At 46.3% G+C, this 18,633-nt stretch overlaps 1 protein-coding gene across 1 annotated transcript; it reads right to left on the bottom strand.

Moving 5' to 3' along the window:
- Positions 1–9,865: 9,865 nt before the first annotated feature.
- LOC310646982 (zona pellucida sperm-binding protein 3-like) lies at positions 9,866–17,302 on the bottom strand (the record flags this gene model as incomplete). Its single annotated transcript, XM_083373876.1, has 10 exons — positions 9,866–10,013; positions 11,149–11,285; positions 11,925–12,019; positions 12,294–12,385; positions 13,403–13,511; positions 13,793–13,973; positions 14,389–14,477; positions 14,956–15,056; positions 15,446–15,642; positions 17,236–17,302. 10 exons carry the CDS (start codon positions 17,300–17,302, stop codon positions 9,996–9,998), a joined length of 1,086 nt encoding a protein of 361 aa, XP_083230002.1. The 3' UTR covers positions 9,866–9,995.
- Positions 17,303–18,633: the final 1,331 nt, after the last annotated feature.

The following is an 18,633-nucleotide window of genomic DNA, read 5'->3' as shown; positions in this document are numbered from 1 at the left end:
GGAAGGATGAATTCCTCTTAGAGAAAGCTCGTTTTTAATTCCTCCTCTCATCCTTGCTGTTATACAGGTCCGTGGATTTCTTAATGGATTCCAGCCTTCGCAAACTCTACAAAAGTGACAAGAAGCCGCCTCCATTTTGAGATGGTCGGGCGTTTGTATCTATCTGCACTACCTCTCCCAACCATGGTTTACGATCCAGTCTGAAACCGGTTAATTGTAGATCAGGAGAACAGACCCTCACTATGTGGCTGGGTTTTGGGGAAGGAGTGAATCAAGCAAGGGATAAGATTTTCCTTCAAAGTATGTTCAGGGACTGGGGAGCAAATGAAGAGACGGGCATTTATTTAAGCTGGATCTTCAGATCCTGTTTCAAGAAACGGGTCTTACTTAATAAAAATAAGGCACAGTTCTGAGAGCAAGCTTGGGTTTTTAGAGCAGCTGCTCCCACATGCTTATTATTAACTTTTAAAGGTTTTACTTTTCTTCATGGAAGCCATCCAAATTTACCTGGCGGTGGGTGACCTTCAAATTGTATTAAATAGGTATATAGTAGCCGGGATTAGCAAGAAACCAGCACACTTTTTTCGCCTACACTGTGAAGCCCACCGATGAATTGTACTAGATAATTTTGCAAATGATTAATTGCACTGAAATTTGCCACAAATGGAATTGCTTCAGGTCCACTGAATTCTCACCAACCTGTCCTGGGTGACGGGCTGACTGGAGTTCTTTCTCCTTCTGCTGTCTTAAAAAAATAAACGGGAAAAGAAGTTGATGTCGGCTGTTCTTTGCATTGCATCATAGCACTCTTAATGCAGAATTGCATATTTCGGGCATGTGCAAGCCGGCCTCGCCTTTAGGACCACAATTTTGAGCCCCAAGTTTTCGGTGGCTAAGCGAGACAACTCTTGTGAGTTTAGCCCCATTTTATGACTTCTTTTTGCAACCGTCGTTAAGAATCCCTGCAGCTGTTTTAAGTTAGTAACCGGCTTGTTAACCGAAAGTGGCTTCCTTCATCCTTAAGTTGCTACGGTTGAGAAATAACTGCTTTATGTAGAATGGGAATGGGAGCAGAGTAGAGTGGAGTAGAAGGGGCCTTGGAGGTCATCTAGTCCAACCCCCTGCTCAGGCAGGAAACCCCTAGACCATTTCAGACAAATGGCTGAAATGAAGGCTACTGCTAAGCTTGTAAGCCGCCCTGAGTCTTCGGAGAAGGGCGGGATATAAATGGAATAAAAAAAATAAAAAAAATCTCTTCTTTAAAAACTTCCGGGGTTGGAGCGCTCACAACTTCTAGAGGCAAATATAATACAGGAAAGGAAAGATTCCCCACCTACCCACCCCTATTTAAAAGCTCCTGAATGTCTTTCCCTCCCACTTTAAATGCCCCTCCGCCCACCCCAATAAATAAATAAATGTTAAGTGGGATATGTGAACCAGGCCAGGGCCAAGAAGCAGCCTTCACCGGAAGAACCAAGCAGAACTGCTTCTCAGATTGCACTATATTGATCTATATTGCACTCTCTTAAATAAACCACAGTTGGCTGCATTCATCCAGCAGGAAAAAGAAAAGGGTTTATCTGCTAGATTGTGGTTGAATGTGTTGCAGAGGCCCAGGCAAAGTGATGCCAGAGCTGTAAAGCCTGGGGGGGGGGAATTTATTAACTATTTATTGGTTATGCTTTCTCCGGGGTGTCGCTGTTCAGCTTGCAATAGTCCATGCTGGATTCCTTCTCGATCTCTTCGGTCTCTATGCAAGCTCCCACCATCGTCTGGAGCTCCGTGTGGAAAGGCTGCTCCTTCTGGTTCCTCAGGCGCTTGGGTCTTGCCACCATGCCAGAGTAGCGCAGCACGGCCAGGATCAACGCCACGAGGACCCCGACAAAGAAGGCAGCCAAGATGCAGCTGCAGACAAAGGCCACACTCACCAGCAGCATCCTCTTCATGGTCTGGCACCTCCCTGTGGAAGGGAAGAATGGAGATGTTCTTCTAGAGACTTCTCCAGCTCTGACATCTGGTGTGTAGACCATAATTCCCAGAATCCTCACCAATGGCCAATTTGGATGAGGGACTCTGGGAGTTGGAAGGCCACACATCTGGAGGGTAGGTCAACTTGAGAAAGGCCGGGCCCAACCAAGTACCCTTCAGAAATTCATGGAGGCTTTTATTACGTAGCACCACTGCCTTGATCTTTCCAGATGTGCATTTCTCAAGCTTGGCCACTTGAAGACGGGTGGACCTCAGCTCCCAGAATTCCCCAGCCAGCATGCCCAGTTGGGATTGTGGGAATTGAAGGATTGTGGGAGTTGAAGTCCACAGTCCAGAAGATGTCAAAACTGGGGCTGGATGATCTTCCACACAACTTCAAGGGACCGCAGTTCCGAAACTGCATCTTTGTAGGAGTCCCTCAAATGTTGGAAGACCGCTATCGTGTCTCCCCTAGTCCTTCTTCCTGCCACCGTTCTTCGTATCTAGTCCCCTGATCACCTTTGTTGCTCTTCTCTGCACTCTTCCCAGAGTCTCAACATCTCGTCTATACGATTCCGAGGCAGATCCAAGCAATGGGTCGCTTTGCCACATCGGCTCCTCCAGTGGCGTCCCATGTCTTCACATGGGCCACCCAGGTCTGGCTTCCATCCTGCCCCAAAAGTGACTCTTAAGAAAGAATCTGGAGAAATGCTAACCTTCCAGCCATGAGGCATCTTCTTTGTGGACTTTCAGCGGACCAAGGAGTTCTCTGTGTGATATCCCTTCACCTAGAAACGCTGAACGGGGCAAAGCACACCATGATTAGTGGCGGGGAAGGGGAAATTGAGGAAATCGCAGCAGGAAATATCTGGCTAAATTTCTGCCAGAACTAAAACGGCATCTGAGCTTCAAGTGGGAGCAATGTGGACTCTTCGGAGGGCTCTGGAGCCCCTCTAGGCTGAGCTACGGAGCCCACTCTATGGTTTAACCACCTTTGGCCCTCCAGGTTATTATCTTTATTTTTCCTTCAGTTCAGCTGTGTCCGATTCCTGGAGACTGCCCTGGATAAATCCTTACGGGTTTTCTTGGCAGGATTTTTCAGAAGTGACTTGCCATTGCCTTCTTCCTAGGCTACGCTGGTTGGGGAATTCTGGGAGTTGAAGTTCACACATCTTAAAGCTGTCAAGGTTGAGAAACACTGTCTCTAAGGTGAAAGAATGTGACTGGCTCAGGATCACCCTGCTGGCTTTGTGCTCAAGGCAGGACTAGAACTCACCGTCTCCCAGTGTCTAGACTGATGCATTTAATCACTATATCAAATTGGCTCTTAACCCGAGGCAAAGATCAGGATTCCCTCAACACAGAAAGAAAAAGAAAGAAGAAAGAAAGAAAAAAAGGAAGGAAGGAAGAAAAGAAGGAAAAAGGAAAAGAGAGAAAGAGAGAAAGGAATATAATGACAAGGCAGAAAGCATGGTTTGTAAAACCATAGCCATTACATTCACCCCACACACCAAATTCACAACCTGGAAATCACATGCCGTAATTTTGCACGTTGAGTGGCACTTGTTGCTGTTTGGCTTAAGTACGATAAGATACGTAAGCCTGGCCAGCGGGTACCTTTGGGAATTCCATGAGGAGGGGGTTCCTGGGGGCAGTAGCCGTCACAACAGTTGCAGGTGGAAGACTTTGAGAGTTCGTCCAGATTCTTCCACCTTTTAAAAACAATCAAAGCAGCCCTTTTAGCTTTTTCCTCCGGCTGCCCTTGGTTGGGTCAGAAAGGGAAGGCCAAGAGATGCTCGGGGGTTGGGGGCTCACCTGGAGGAAGCCCCGTCAAAGGTGCACATCTTTTTCCCAGGGCTTGTGGGAAGCTTCTGACTCCATGCTGTGAGAAGGCAATGTAGATAGACCTGGAAGAGAAAGGAACCAGCACTTGGGATATGGAGATGCCACCGTGGCTGGTCCCCAGGCTCAAACCCTACAGCTGAGGCAGCACGTGGATATTCCCATCTTCACCTTAGGGGACCGTTTGTCAACCTTAGCAACTAGAAGATGGGTGGACTTCAACTCCCAGAATTCCCTAGACAGTTGTGCTGGCTGGGGAATTCGGGGAGTTGAAGTCCGCCCATCGTAAAAGCTGCCGAGGTTGTTGCCATGGTTGCTAAGCAAAGGTTGCGGCCATTAAGCGAATCCTTTCACTCCCGATTGGTAATATCGTCTATTTTTCCCTTAATAGGAATACTTTCAGAAACGTTCAAATATAGTTTAGCGCACGTGGTAATCTTTTAAGTCGAGGCAAATGTCCTTGTTCTGACGGGTTCACGTAGCGTTAGCCAAAGAAAAAAAAACACTCTTGCCCAATTTGGGCTGATTTACCCAGAAAGCACTGGGCTAAAGGCTTTTAAGCAAAGATCCCTTGCAGAATGTGGTACAGTTCGGTTTGCAATGCAGCCAGCCTGGCTGGTGGTGCAGGGCTGTGTCTGCGAAGAATTTGCCTTTCACTGGACCCTCCAGTTTGCATCGCTTTCCCAGGATCCATCCGAGGACAGACCTGCCTGTCCCACCCATTCCTACCTCTTCTGAATCATCCTTCAACAGAAAGGCAGGCAGCTTGAAGACGATCGAAGAGTCTGTTTTACGAAACCATGTTACTTCGGGCTCCCCGGCATGCAGACACCTGCCAAGTGCAGAGAGCAAGTGCCAAAACTTTTTATAGCAAGGGCAGGGCATCGGGGCTTTCCAGATAAACCACTGCTCCATCTTCCCACCCAACTATGGCCAACGGCAGGGGATGATGGGAGATGGAGGAGAGCCTCTTGAACGAGACACCAGGCAAGGGAAGATGGGGCTCAAGGGAAAAGTCCCCACGTCTTCCTCAGCACCGTGCAAACCCTTCTGGGTGATTGACAGTTTGGAAAGCCTCAACATTGCTTCTTTTTTTTAATGCTATACAGGTAATCCTCTCCTTACAACCGTCACAGCATTCCCCACGATCATGTGAGCAAAATTCAAGGGCTTGGCAACTGGCATGTACGTATGACGGTTGCAGCGTCCCAGAGTCACGTGATTGGGGAATTCTGGGAGTTGAAGTCCATGCCTCTTAAAAGTTCTTAAAAACTGAGAAAACGCTGCGCCAGCTAAGAACTATCTGATTCCTCTCGTATGGCTTTCCCCCACAGTCCATTTCTGTTTTGGGAAGAGGGGAGATTCAGCTCACCTCTCCGAGCGCTGCCTTGTTGGGGAATATTTCAAGGGAAAGACCCCCACCAGCCCTGGCCCCATAATCCACAGGCCAGTCCACCCATCCTCACCCGTGATTGTTGACAATGATGTCGATCCTTCGGGCATGGCTGCGGTGCTGGGCGTCGGCCCCGTAGCACTCCTCGATAAAGAGTTTGGGGAACACGCCTGGGCTGGCCTGGATGCTGGCTTCTATATGGACCACGGAGCCTTCCACGTGGACCTCAGGAGCAGCTTCAACACCAAAGTCCTCTGGAGGGCGAGACAAAAAACATCACACCTTAAACGCCACAAACCGGCAAGCGAAATCCAGAAAACAAGCTCAAAAAATCCCCATTAGCCAGATCTGGGATAGAGAGGGACCCAAATGGCTTCCCCCCCCCAACAAAGTGATGGGCAGAAAAATTGGAAGAAAATCTCCTTCCATCCCACCACCACCACCCTTTCCAGAACCGATGAAGCTTCTTGGATGAGAAGCGAAACGTTTTCTTCTTCCTGAAAGAAAAAAACTCCAGTTGCCTATTGAAAAAAACCCTTTCAGATGACCTGGATGACCCAGACTCTCCACAGACATCCCTAAGGGAAGGATAAATTCTCCAATTCTATCTCAAGTGTGTGTGTGTGTGTGTGTGTGTGTGTGTGTGTGTGTGTGTGAGAGAGAGAGAGAGAGAGAGAGAGAGAGAGAGAGAAGACCACACAATGGAGATAGAGAGAAGACCACACAATGGAGATAGAGGTCCCTAGCGCAATCTGGGGAGCCTCTCTTGAGTAGTGGAATGAGAAATTGCAGAAAACAAAAGCCTTTGTGTAACACGGATAATCCTACGTAATCCAGGATCTCTCATGCTTTTCCACTGGAGAGAATCAAGTCTTACCGTTCAGGACTCTTAGAGAGAAAGTCAGATTGGCGTCGAATTCAATAGTTTGCAAGAAGTGGCTTTCCGCTGGTTTCCTGTCGGGGCTTGGGGGAATTGGCAACCCGTTTGCGGTCAGTTTTGTGGCACTGTGGGAGTCACGCCACACCAGTCCTCTTGCAGCTGGGAATGGAAAAGCAGGAAGCGACAAAAAGAGAAGGTTAACTGGCCATTTTCGAAGCCACAAGGACAAAGTGGTCCTGTGGAGATGGAAAATAACCTCCATGAACACCATAAACACATTCTGGGAGCTGAAATCCAAACATTGTAAAGGTGCAGTTTGCAAAACACTATTTTATTTTATTTACTTCCCCGCTTTTATTATTTTTACAATGACTCAAGGCTGCAATCATATCCAACGCACCTTCCTTCTATTTTCTCCTGCAACAAGAATCCTGTGAGGCGGGTTGGGTTGGAAGAGAATAACCTGCCCAAAGTCATCCAAGCTGGCCTTCACGGCTAAGGCAGCACTTGAACTCACAACCTCCTGCTTGCTAGCCTGGTGCCATAGCCACTAGACCAAACTGGCTGCGGAGTTCTGGGACTTGAAGTCCACTCAACTCAAAGTTGAAAGTTCCTACCGGGCGAGGACAATTAACCAGTGGAACAGCTTTGTCTGTAGAAGTTGTGGGTGCTCCATCACCGGAGGTTTTTAAGAAGAGACTGGACAGTCACTTGTCCGAAATGATATAGGGTCTCCTGCTTGAGCAGGGGGCTGGACTAGAAGACCCCCAAGGTCCCTTCCAGCTCTAGGTTAATTGACTGGCACGGCACTGAGTTGGTCTCCCATCCCGTCCCTGAAGGGAGCTGCAACTCAACGCATTAGCCAGAGTCGACCTCTGCACACAAAATCCACGCTCTTTCATGCCTGCAAAGTAGGTTGCTTACCTTGATAGACTCTTTTGAAGAAGCCCATTTCCTCGGTCGTCTCCGGATGAGATCTGGGAGCCGTGACTGGGGAGAACAAGCCACGTCCTTGGGCCAAAACCTGAGTTGCTGAAAAACAACAACAAAGGAACGAAGCGGCTGATCTGGAGCCTGTAATTTCTCTCAGTCTACACAGCTGTCGCTCTGCTTCTCGCCTCACACCCCACTTCCCAGTATTAAGTTTCTCCTTTATAAACCCATCCACCCTGGCTTTCAAAGGACCATTTCTTTCTGGAGGTGGGTTTTTCACCTCGAACTAAGCCAAGAGCAAACACACCCTTCCGTTTAAGCTTTGTGTGTGTGCGAGTCTCGTAGTTAGCGGCAACTTTTAACGAGGCGAAGTGAAGGAGGTTCAAAGAGACCCATTCTTTAAACAATCAGAAGAAACGAGAAGCCTGTTTAACTAATTGTCTGTGGGGATGACTGTGTCTCAAGTCATCCATTTCTCATCACACCACCATTTTGGACTCACCCAGCAACAGAACACCCCAGACCCCATAGAGTCCTCTCCTGCAAAGCACCATCTTGTCTCCAAAGGAAGTTCTCCTAGCCTGTTGTCTCAGACCTCCTTAAATGATTAGGGATAGCCTGGGATCAAGCCCGCCTGATGCTGCTTCCCTCAATTCAGATTGGTCAGTCCCTCTAACAGAATAACGAGTTGGAAGGGACCTTGGAGGTCTTCTAGTCCAGCCCCCTGCTCAAACAGGAGAACCTAGACCATTTCAGACAAATGGTTGCCCAGTTTCTTCTTGAAAACTTCCAGTGTTGGAGCCTTCACAACTTCTGGAGGCAAGCCTTTCCCCCTGATTAATTGAATCTAATAGTTCAGGAAGTTTCTCCTTAGTTCCAGGTTGCTTTTCTCCTTGACAAGTTTCCATCCATTGTTTCTTTTCCTGCCTTCAGGCGCTTTGGAGAATAGCTTGACTCCCTCTTCTTTGGGGCAGCCCCTGAGATAGTGAAAGGCTGCTATCATGTCACCCCTAGTCCTTCTCTTCGTTAAACTACACATACCCAATTCCAGCAACTGTTCCCTATATGTTTTAGCCTCCAGTCCCCCAATTATCTTTGTTGCTCTTCTCTGTACCCTTTCTAGAGTCTCAACATCTTTTTTTATAATATGGTGACCAAAAATGGATGCCGTATTCCAAGTGTGGCCTTACCAAGGCATTGTAAAGTGATATTAACATTCTATATTGACGCCGATCCCCCAAATCTCTACTTTTCTGATGGCTCAGGTTAATGGAAGCTGGAGTCCAAAAGAGCTGGGGGGGGCTGCTTTCCTTAAATGGCAGGAGTGCAAATATACAACAGATCTGTATGCATTTTCTGTATATACTTGCTTTCACACTGGAGCAAGACAAGGTCACTCTGTTCCTAACCAAAATGTTGGACTTCATATCCCATTGTTCTCAGCCAACATGGCCAACATGAAGAAATTGTGGGAATCATAATCCATGTTACCTGAAGAGAACCAGGTTTCTAGCCCTGATAACTTATCTCTTGCAATGGCTGGTTTGTGTTAATGATGGTTAACTTATTTTTCTACCAAAAAAGGCATTTTTCCCCCTATAAATTTCATGGTTTTTCACATCTTTGAAATTTGAAATGTTATAGTTTGATACATAAATAGCTTGATGGCATTTTGTTTCGCTTCTGTTTATTAACTTTTGTGTTTATAGTTTTTGTGTTTTAATTATTCATTTTTTGTATTTTTTTAAAAAAAATGCAATGAAATAAATTTTTTAAAAGTTTGTTGAATTTCAGAATTGGTTGCCTTTACATAACACACTAAGCTGTGATCTACAAACTATACTGCTTGGGGCTCACCAACATGCTACCAGTACACTGTTGTCTTCACACAACACATCAAAGCACAAATTAAACAACCAAATGATTTGTGTTACGTGTGCACCCAATAGCTGAATTCCCATTTGCTGTTTTGGTGTGTAAAACTGATTCACAAAATGGAACAAACCAACGTCGGCCTGTGAACATATAAACAAGAGCTCAGGGTGTGTTTGGTTTAATTTGATTGGGTGCACCAAATAAGCCATGATGGTTTTATAGCTGAGTTATGTGATTTATCATTGGTTTTTGGGGTAGCAACTGACCTGGTAGAACAATATTTCTCTACTTTGGTAACTTAAAGATGATGCATGTGTCCCAAAAGTGCTTTTTCAAGAGGCAACTGGGCTTTCCTATTGTTTTTTGAAGATGTTTCGTTTCTCATCCACGAAGCTGGATGAGAACAATCAGTGGAACAGCTTGCCTGCTGCAGTTGAGGGTGCTCCATCATTGGACTGGGATGGTATAAACTCTTCTGCTCAAGCAAGGGGTTGGACTAGAAGACCTCCAAGGTCCCTTCCAGCCCTATCATTCTATGTTCTAGAACTGACTCAAAGGCAGCAAACAACAACAACACACCGGGCCAGTGTTACGCTGCAGATTTAAAAGCCAAATGGGCTCTTTTTAAGCTTCTGTGGGGTGGAGGACCACAAGCTACATCTCAAGATCCCTGAAAAGCGTCAAGTGTGAAAAGGGATTCAAAACTCCGGTCTCACCTGGCGTGTTATACCTTCACTAAACACACCTTGAGAGACACGGCTCAGGCAGGGAATGAACTTGTGTGGCCCCAGTGCCCAAGAAGGGGGTCCAAAGCCCATCTCATTTAGACTGAATCCCAACTCTCTTTCGTACGGCCTCGTCTGGTCTTATTCGTCGAGGGCCTGATCAACACAAACAAGGGCATTTCCGTTGCTTTTAATTTAGTCTGTCCCCAGCAGCACAGCTACAGCCACAGTCTTGGTCAGCATTGCCCAGCTCTTGCGCTCCTGAGTCAACAACAACATCCCTGCTGTGCAGGTCCAATATTTTCTGAAAAGTGGCAGTAGGCCAAGGAGGAAATGGCCGCAGCGATTCCAGGAAGAAGGGTGCCCACAACGGGTGGCATCAAAGTTTGCTTCCCTCCTAGCAGAAGAAAGGCAAAGAGAAATATGATTTCATTGGCTAACGAATAATTGAACAAATTATTCCATTGAATAACTGCATAAATAATGCTTTACTTAAACAGAGTTGTGGAAGAAGCCTCAGTTGGCTAGCTTTGTCTACGTTAATACTCCGTAACTCATAGCTTCCAGACCACAATGGCTAGATTCACACAACTAACCAGGAGAAGCTTAGGACATTTTCAACGTTCAAAAGGAGAGCTGTTGATTTAGCTGTGATTCCTACTTGCTCCACAAAGTGGCAACCTCTACACAAACTTGACTGATCTCAAAAAGACAAAACTTTTGGTCCTTATCTGATCCCGGAACATTAGGATTGGACCTTCTTAAATTAGAACTTCAGCTCTCCGACTCTCCTTGGGAAGGAGAGACAAAAACTGGCTCACTTACTCGATCTCCATCCAGGTTTTATTTGCAAATGTTCAAGGCACCAAAAGCAATAGGTCAGTGTTTCTCAACCTTAAGACTTTCAATTCAGGCTCTGCCTGAAGAGTCCTGGCAAATACCCACTGCCTCGGCTTACGGACCACAACTGAGGCCCAATTTTCTGTCGCTAAGCAAGACAGTTTTTCAGTGACTTTTTGCCCCATTTTTCTCGCCGCGGTTAAGTGAAACACTGCAGTTAAATTAGTAATCTGGTTGTTAAGCGATTCTGGCTTCCCCCGTTGATTTTGCTTGTCGGGAGGTCGCAAAAGGAGAATCACGTGATCCCGGGACTCTACAACCGTCTTTAAGTACATGCCAGTTTCCAGGCATCCAAAGTTTGAACAGGTGACCGTGAGGAATGCTGCGATGGTTGTAGGTGTGAAAAACGGTCCCGGATCACTTTTTCCAGTGCCCTTATAAGTTCAAATGGTCGTTAAACAGACTGTTGTAAGTTGGGGACTGTCTGTTCAGCAAAAAATGTCAAGAGCATGCTTGATATACATAACCCAGGGAAATCTTTGATTTTACGGTTTGGGCCAGCAATCTGACTTTACCGTACCTTACCGGCACCCCAAGAAGAGAATAGACACAGTTAAAATGCAGAAATAACTCCTTTATTCTCCTTGATTAGCAGAAAGAATTGACTGCTACACTAATAGCGCCTTATTTACCTTGTCTTGATGGCTCTCAACGAGGGCATGATTGGAACCCCACTCAGAGTCGCCCCCACTGGGTGCAGATTGCTGAACCGTCAACTGACCCACCAGCAACCATTTTGACTGCAGCGGATTGACTTCTGAAGCCGGATCTGAACAAGTTGAACAAGGCAGAACTTTCCTTAGGGGTTGAAAAAGGGAACAATCCTCACGGTCTTAAGTTTAACCTGGTGCCCCCTATCTTTTAACAAGGATGGTTAAAAGCATTCTCTGCACATTTCTCTCTCGGTTAATCTGATTAAAGCAAGGAATCTTTTATTCCCTTTGATACGTGCTATTTTACTAAAGAAGCGTTCGTCGCAGTTAAGCATCCTAGGCCTGCGGATCTAAGAAAGTTTTAGGAAGCGAGTCCAGTTCATTCAAAGTTTAATGTTTGACTGCTTAAAAAAAAAAAAAACTAAGCTTGTCTGAGGTCAGAAGCTGAGCAAGGTGGAATCTGGTTAGAACGTGGATGAGCCACCACCAGGAAATCCTGCAACTATAAGCTAAATGGGAAATTTATACATTTATGTGTCAAGTATTCTCATATGGAAAAGTTTTCCTAAATCTCTTTCCTGGAATTCCTACATTCGCCTGGCGGAGTGCTGGTGTGGGGAATGACCAGTTTCTCCTACATAACCTCGTCCTCTCTCCAGCTATCTGAGGAAGGAAGGAAGGAAGGAAGGAAGGAAGGAAGGAAGGAAGGAAGGAAGGAAGGAAGGAAGGAAGGAAGGAAGGAAAGGAAAAAGTACCTTTTACTTCTCTCTTCTGACGAGAGCCAGCAGATCCACACACTGAGTCACAGCACCTGCAGACTGCGCTGGCCGTCCCATCCAGAGCTTCCCAGCTGCAAGAGAAGAGGCCCATTACGGATCCCCAAACCCAGATTTTGTTGGAGTGAAAATTGGCAGAATAATTCAAGTCACCTGCATGAAAGACCTTCACTCCCCTCCTCTCTGAAGGCATGAAATGCATTCTCATTAAACAGCAAACCTAGGTCCACGTTGCCTTTTCACACCTGTGTCTTGGCAGATGTTCTGAGGGAGGAGGGGGGGGGTCTGGAAAAAACCCCGGAACGTAGAATTCTTTCTTTGCGCCGTTCACGGAAAGAGAACTCTTACCTGTTAGTATCCCTGTTAAATGAGCAGGCTTTCCTTCTGGGATCGGTCAGCGCTGCGGGTTCCCAGACGAGAACTTGGCAATGCAGGTAAATCTGAAAAATTAAAGGATTTGGAGAAGCCAATGTTCATTTTGGGACTTTCATCCAGAGCTGCCCTCGTCTCTTCTCTGGTTGTTTAGCTAGCCCTGTTCAGCCTTCTATACCGACCTGTGTCTTATCCACAGCATGTCAGCAATGATTTCCTATAGCAGCTGATAGAATAAAGTTGGCTTGGGGCCCTACCTATCCAGATCAATCCCACGATTGGTAGTCCTTGACTTATGACAAATAGGGACCGGAACGTCCAATTGTAAGTGTGGTGGTTATTGAGTCCACGCTAGGTTTTGCTGTCTCTTTTGCCACAGTCATTCAGTGAACCACGGGGTTGTTAAGTGGATCCAGCTTTCCCCATGGACTTGGCTTGTTGGAAGCCAGCATGGGGGATTCTGGGAGCTGAAGTCCACCCGTCTAAAAGCGTCCGAGGTTGAAAAGCCCTGGTCTGTGTGGACATTTTGGGGGTGGGGTGGGGTGGGGGCTGTGTTTAGAACTTGTCAGGGTGGCAAGAAGGGGTCATCCCACAAAAAATAGAAATAAAATAAAAAAAAGAAAAAAAGAAAAGATTAAAAAAATAAAGACAAAAATAAAGCTAAAAAAATATAGGAAATAAAGATAAAATAAAAATTAGATAAAAATAAAAAAATAAAGACAAAATAAGAAAGGATAAAAAATAAAATAAAGATAAAACACAAAAATAAAAAAATGAAAATTAGATAAATAAAAGCAAAATTTAAAAAATCCCATTTCCATGGCCTTTGGGTGGAACTAGGCTCAGAAAAGAGGTCCCCGCGAAGGGCACCCCCTCCTGTTACATAATGGATGTGGTCTCCTTTGGGAGGAGCCCTGAACACCCCACGAGGAGCAAAAAACAACAACAAACCCTCAGTTTTCCCTAGCTCAAGTTCCTAGTCCTCACCGCTGCTCAGAAAAACATGTCGGGGCAAGGAAAAACCTCAAGCCATTTCCAGAAGGGAAAGCCTGAGGCCAGCCAACCCTGTTTCTTCAGTTCCTTACCTCTGTGTTCATCCCCACAAATTCAAAAGCTTGCAGAGAAAGGCGGAGCACATCCGGAGCGGGTCGAGGGAGGAACCTCGAATTCGCAACCTTGCTGTCCAGCAGGCACCTGTCCCAAACGGCAAGGGGAAAAAAAAACAAACCAACTAACCAACCCATCAGCACTCAAGCACCTTCCCAGGAAGTGTGTCAGGTAGGAAGAACCAGGGTGACCTTGGTTTAGGAAATCAATCTTTTTGTCCCTGTGCCGGATGGTGAGGGGGGGGGTGTCACTCACATCCCCCATCCCTTCGCTACTCTGTACCAAGCCCCACTTTGCCCCCTAGAGCTGACCCAGATTCCTCCCCCTTCGCCACCTGAAGACGTGTGGGCTTGTCAGAAAGCGCTCACCCGTGGTTTGCAATAATGGTGTGATTTCTGGAGGAGCTGCCCGGCTCTGCCGCATCGGCAGCCATGCACTCGTCGGCAAAAACCCGCAGAGGCTGGTGGAAGAATTCTTGGACCGCAAACTCGATGTGGATTTGTGCCCCCAAGAGGAAGACCAACAGATCCAAAGGGGCGCTGAAGTCCTCTGCGAGAGAATTAAAATGGGCTTTTATCGTTTTATTTTTAACCCGTTTATAGAGCTGCCCAGCTTGCAGATTTGGTGACCTTGGGCGGGGGCTTAACAAAATTTAGACAAACCCACCATACGCAGATAGCCCTAAATAGACTGTTTAGTGACCGTTCAAAGTGGGGGGGGAGCAAGGGACTTAGGACTGTTTTTCACACTGATGACCGTTGGTCTAGGGGGGTCTCCTGTTTGAGCAAAGGGTTGGGCTAGAGGACCCAAGGTCCCTTCCAACTCTGCTGGCCTTCTGTTAGCCATGATTGTATTTTAATGATGGTTTTTAACAATCATTGTTGTAGTTTTATTGAATCACTTCTGGTGTGGTGGGAAGCCACATCCGTTCAGTTATTAAATTATTCAATGCATTTCTGCTTACCATTCATAAATGTCCCTCGGAACATTAATCCACTGGAAGCAGAAAGCGGGCCAGATCCCGTGACTCCGACAGCAGTTCGGCGTTGTGTCCTAGAAGGCAGGGAACAAAAATAAAAATAAAAAAATGATTTTCCAGCAGAGCATGAACTGGTCACAGGGTGTCTGGACAGCGTCAGCCCTTCAAGGATGACCAGCTCTGCAAATAGGCAGCCCACGAATTGCTGGAACTCTGATTTATGGGTATTCTAATACAGGGCTCTCCAACTTTGGCAACTGTAAAACTTGGGAGACTTCAACTCCCGGAATTCCTCAGCCACAAGTCTTAACATTTCCAAGGCTGGAGAGCCCTGTTCTAACAGATCTTGAAAAGCCTGGCAAATATTCTTAATACTGAATATTAAAGATTCACAAAGGAGAAAAAAAAGAGGCAATTGTAAGAGCGGCAGCCATTTGGTTAAGCCGTATTTGAAAAAGAACATTGGAAATAATTTCTTCCCGATCAGCTCTCCTGCCGCCCGGCATCCGTCAATAATTCCTTGGGTTACAATTCTGCAAACTCAGCACTTACTCGTAGGTTGTACAGTTAATCCTCTCTGTGAAAGGGCTGTGGTGGCTGGATATTGGCCTGTACACCAGCTGGGTTGTGTACTCAACCATGATGCCGGATGTCTGGAAAAATCAGAACTTTAGGTGAATGTCAGGATATTTAGTGAACCAATGTTTCTCAGCCTCGGCAACTTTTAAGAATCTGAAACGGTATAGGGTCTCCTACTTGAGCAGAGGGTTGGCCTAGAAGACCTCCAAGGTCCCTTCCAACTGTGTTATTCTCTTCTAAGATTCCTTTCTAGATCCCTGCATATTTCTCCACTTTAACATAAATCCACCTCAGGATGACAGAGGAGGAAACATAACAAGGTGTCAAGGATATTTGGGCACCAGTGGGGAAAGGCCCTTAGATCAAGATGCCCCAGGTCACCTACAGTCCTTTTCCAGGACCAATTTTCCCCAAATTGAAGGGGAAATCTTAACCCCACCCCATTCCCCCACCCCCGCCTTACCAGTCGTGCGAAGCGACACTCCTGGAATGAATACTGGAAATGGAAGAAGCCCAAGGCGTCGTTCACATGTGAAGAATGGCAGCTGCCCAGGTATAAAAACTTTGGGTCCAGCCTGAGGCCGGTCCCCCACAGGTCCATTTTGACAGCCAGTTGGATACTGGACCTGTTGCACTCATAAATAATGGCGTTTGCAGGGACTGTGGGAAAGAGAAGGATCAGAGAAAAGAGCTTACGGACCACAAGCTTGGATGGAGAACATCAGGAGATCCTGGAATATAATCCAAACCGGGAAGATTCTAGCCGAAGGGAACGAATGTTGTGTCATGGTGGTTGTTACTGAGAAAACTAGCCAGGCAGGTCCATGAAGTTACGAGGTCTGGCTTGAAAGAGATTTTACATTTTGGTCTGAAACCTGTAGAACCATCAGCCTGATTTTACACTTGCTGGTCTTTTGCAACATATCCATCTCTCCCCCCCCCCCAAAATAAAAAAAGATAGGAGGTAGCAGAAACCAGCTGAAGGAGCATTATATAGTGCAGCATTTCCCAACCTTAGGAACTTGAAGATGCGTGGACTTCAACTCCCAGAATTCCCCAGCCAGCTATGCTGGCTGGGGAATTCTGGGAGTTGAAGTCCACGCATCTTCAAGTTCCTAAGGTTGGGAAATGCTGATATAGTGCAATGCAACAGAATGATATTTTTAGAGATTTAGCAAAGAAGAAGAAGAGGGAGACAGGTTTGAATTGACTTAACCAGTTGAAACCCCTTTATGGTTTCTATCAAGCAAGCTGGATGAGAGCAGTCAAGAGATATTGGCCATACGTGGGAGTTAAGCAGGGCAGAAATCAAACACAAAGCCAAGCGATGATCAGACCTACTACTTCCTGGAACAAACCAGCATGGGAGAGGGCTTAGAGGTCATCTCTCTCTCTCCTATTTTATCATTAGTAAGGGGAATGAGTAAGGGCCAGGGGAGGAATACTTGCAGGTGCTGGCCTTCCATTTCATAAGGTGTCTTGGTTCAGAGAAGCATTGGGGGTGGGGCTGTCCTTTCCATTGTCCTGGAAGCTGCAATTAACAAACTTAACCAACATTGTTTCTGCTTAATTCATCGGATGGTGATGCATCTGGATTGGGTGTATATAGTCCACAAAGTCAATTGGTAGGTTATATAGTACTAAACTTGGAAGATAAGCAGGAAGAGGTCTGGTTACAACTTGGATGGGAGACTAAGTCCAGAGCTATAGGTCAGACTTTTTTGGGGGGGTGGGGGGAATTTTTGTTGTTCATGTAGTCATCAGATTTCAAACTTGACTCAAGGGAAACTTATCTCACATGAATTAACACTGGAGTTAATTCAATAAACCATGGTTGAGCTACAAATCAGTAGCATTTCAAAACTATGGCTTAGTCAGTGTAACTTGCAAAGTCAGCTAGTATCTCTGCTCACTTGCCACTCATGCTTATCATTAACTAAACCAGTTCATTCAATTAATCTAGGGTTTGTTTTTTTTTAGCTTTTCAAGGCATACTAAACCACAGACTAACCATGCCAGTCAGGGAATCATGTAATGCACCAAAGCAAATTTCATGCTTCATCATGGACAAATTCCAGATCTGATTCCCCCTTAAACTCCATCAGAAGATCTAGGGAGCAGAAATTTACTTCCATTTGACCACACCTTTCTCCAATTCAGAAAGAAGCCTTCTCCTCACAGGGGGGAGAATGAGAGTCACCTCCAAGCACTTTCCTTCTAACTCAGCTTTGACCTAGAGAAAAAGATGGTTACCCCTTTGAGCCGCAGTGGCTTCCAGCAGCACCAAGCAGACCAAGAGTGTGGGAATGGCCCTCTGCATCTTGGTGGCCCTCCACTTGCAACAGAGGAGAAATAAATCAATCCAGGCTTTGTCCCTTGAGGACCTCTTTATCGCCATCCCAGAGAAGCCCCACCCAGAGACACAGGTGCTGCTCTTCTCATTTTCTCTAGCAAGGACCCAAAGACAGAGGATGGTGGGGCCAGCAAAGAAGCTGATCAGAAGAAGGACCACGGGTACTCAAGACTCAAAAAGGGAAAGAGAAAAAAAATAATGAAACATCGGTTTGGGTTTGGACAACTAGAATGATTTTGCTGTAAGATAAATTTTTTTGACCCATTTAGAAAGGTAAAGCAGGGTGAGGGATTCTGGGAGCTGAAGTCCCCAAGTCTTAAAAGTTGCCAAGTTTGGAGACCTCTGGCTTAGTGTGATTACGTGAACCCTCAGTCGATTTTGATCAGACAAGCCAGAGTTCAATTAACCCTTGCTTGGACACTTGGTTATTATTTCTACTAGGGCAGGGGTAGGCATGACTCATGGACTTCAACTCCCAGAAATCCTGAGCCAGGAATTCTGGGAGTTGAAGTCCATGAGTCAGAAAAGAGCCCAGGTTGCCTACCCCTGTACTAGGGCTTCAGGAAGAATTCAGATGGAAGTCTTCTGACCTCACGTGACCTTAGCGCTTTCCTGCTCTTTGTGAAAGCAGCCAGGGGGGTTATTCAGACTTCACAAAAAGGTTTATGGGTTGAGTCAAATGATGCTCTAAGGCAGAGGTCTTCAAACTCGGCCCTTTTATGACTCATGGACTTCAACTCCCAGAATTTCTCAGCCAGGCATGCTGGCTGAGGAATTCTGGGAGTTGAAGTCCATGAGTCATAAAAGGGCCGAGTTTGAAGACCCCTGCTCTAAGGGTTGAGTCCACTTTCACAAAAGACTTCTTTGGAATCCTTCTTGAAGAATCCACAGCCTGAGGTGTCTTCAGCCAAGGCAGTTGGCTGCGTAGGTCTCATAACTATTAGCAGAAGGTCTGTAACAGCTGGGTTAGTTTCAATCGTGGTTTGCCAAGCAAGCCAAATTGGTTCGGATAGCACATCATACTGAGCCAGCCAGCTAGCTAGCTCTGCAAGGTAGACTAGGTTGAGGAAGCCATTCAGAATAGAGCTGGAAGGGACCTTGGAGGTCTTCTAGTCCAGCCCCCTGCTCAAGGAGAGCTTATATACCATTTCAGATATGTGACTGTCCAATCTCCGCAGACACCTCGTTTTGTGGCCATCTAACTATCAACCTGAGGCCCACAGGGTTGGACAAGTGGGAGATCTTGGCCACAAGGGACTTATCGTCAATGCCGGATCTGTAATTAGCACGGTGGTGGC

The sequence above is a fragment of the Vipera ursinii genome (genome assembly GCF_947247035.1).
Source record: "Vipera ursinii genome assembly, chromosome: 14".
Lineage (NCBI taxonomy): Eukaryota > Metazoa > Chordata > Lepidosauria > Squamata > Viperidae > Vipera > Vipera ursinii.
This window is presented reverse-complemented; position numbering and strand designations above follow the sequence as displayed.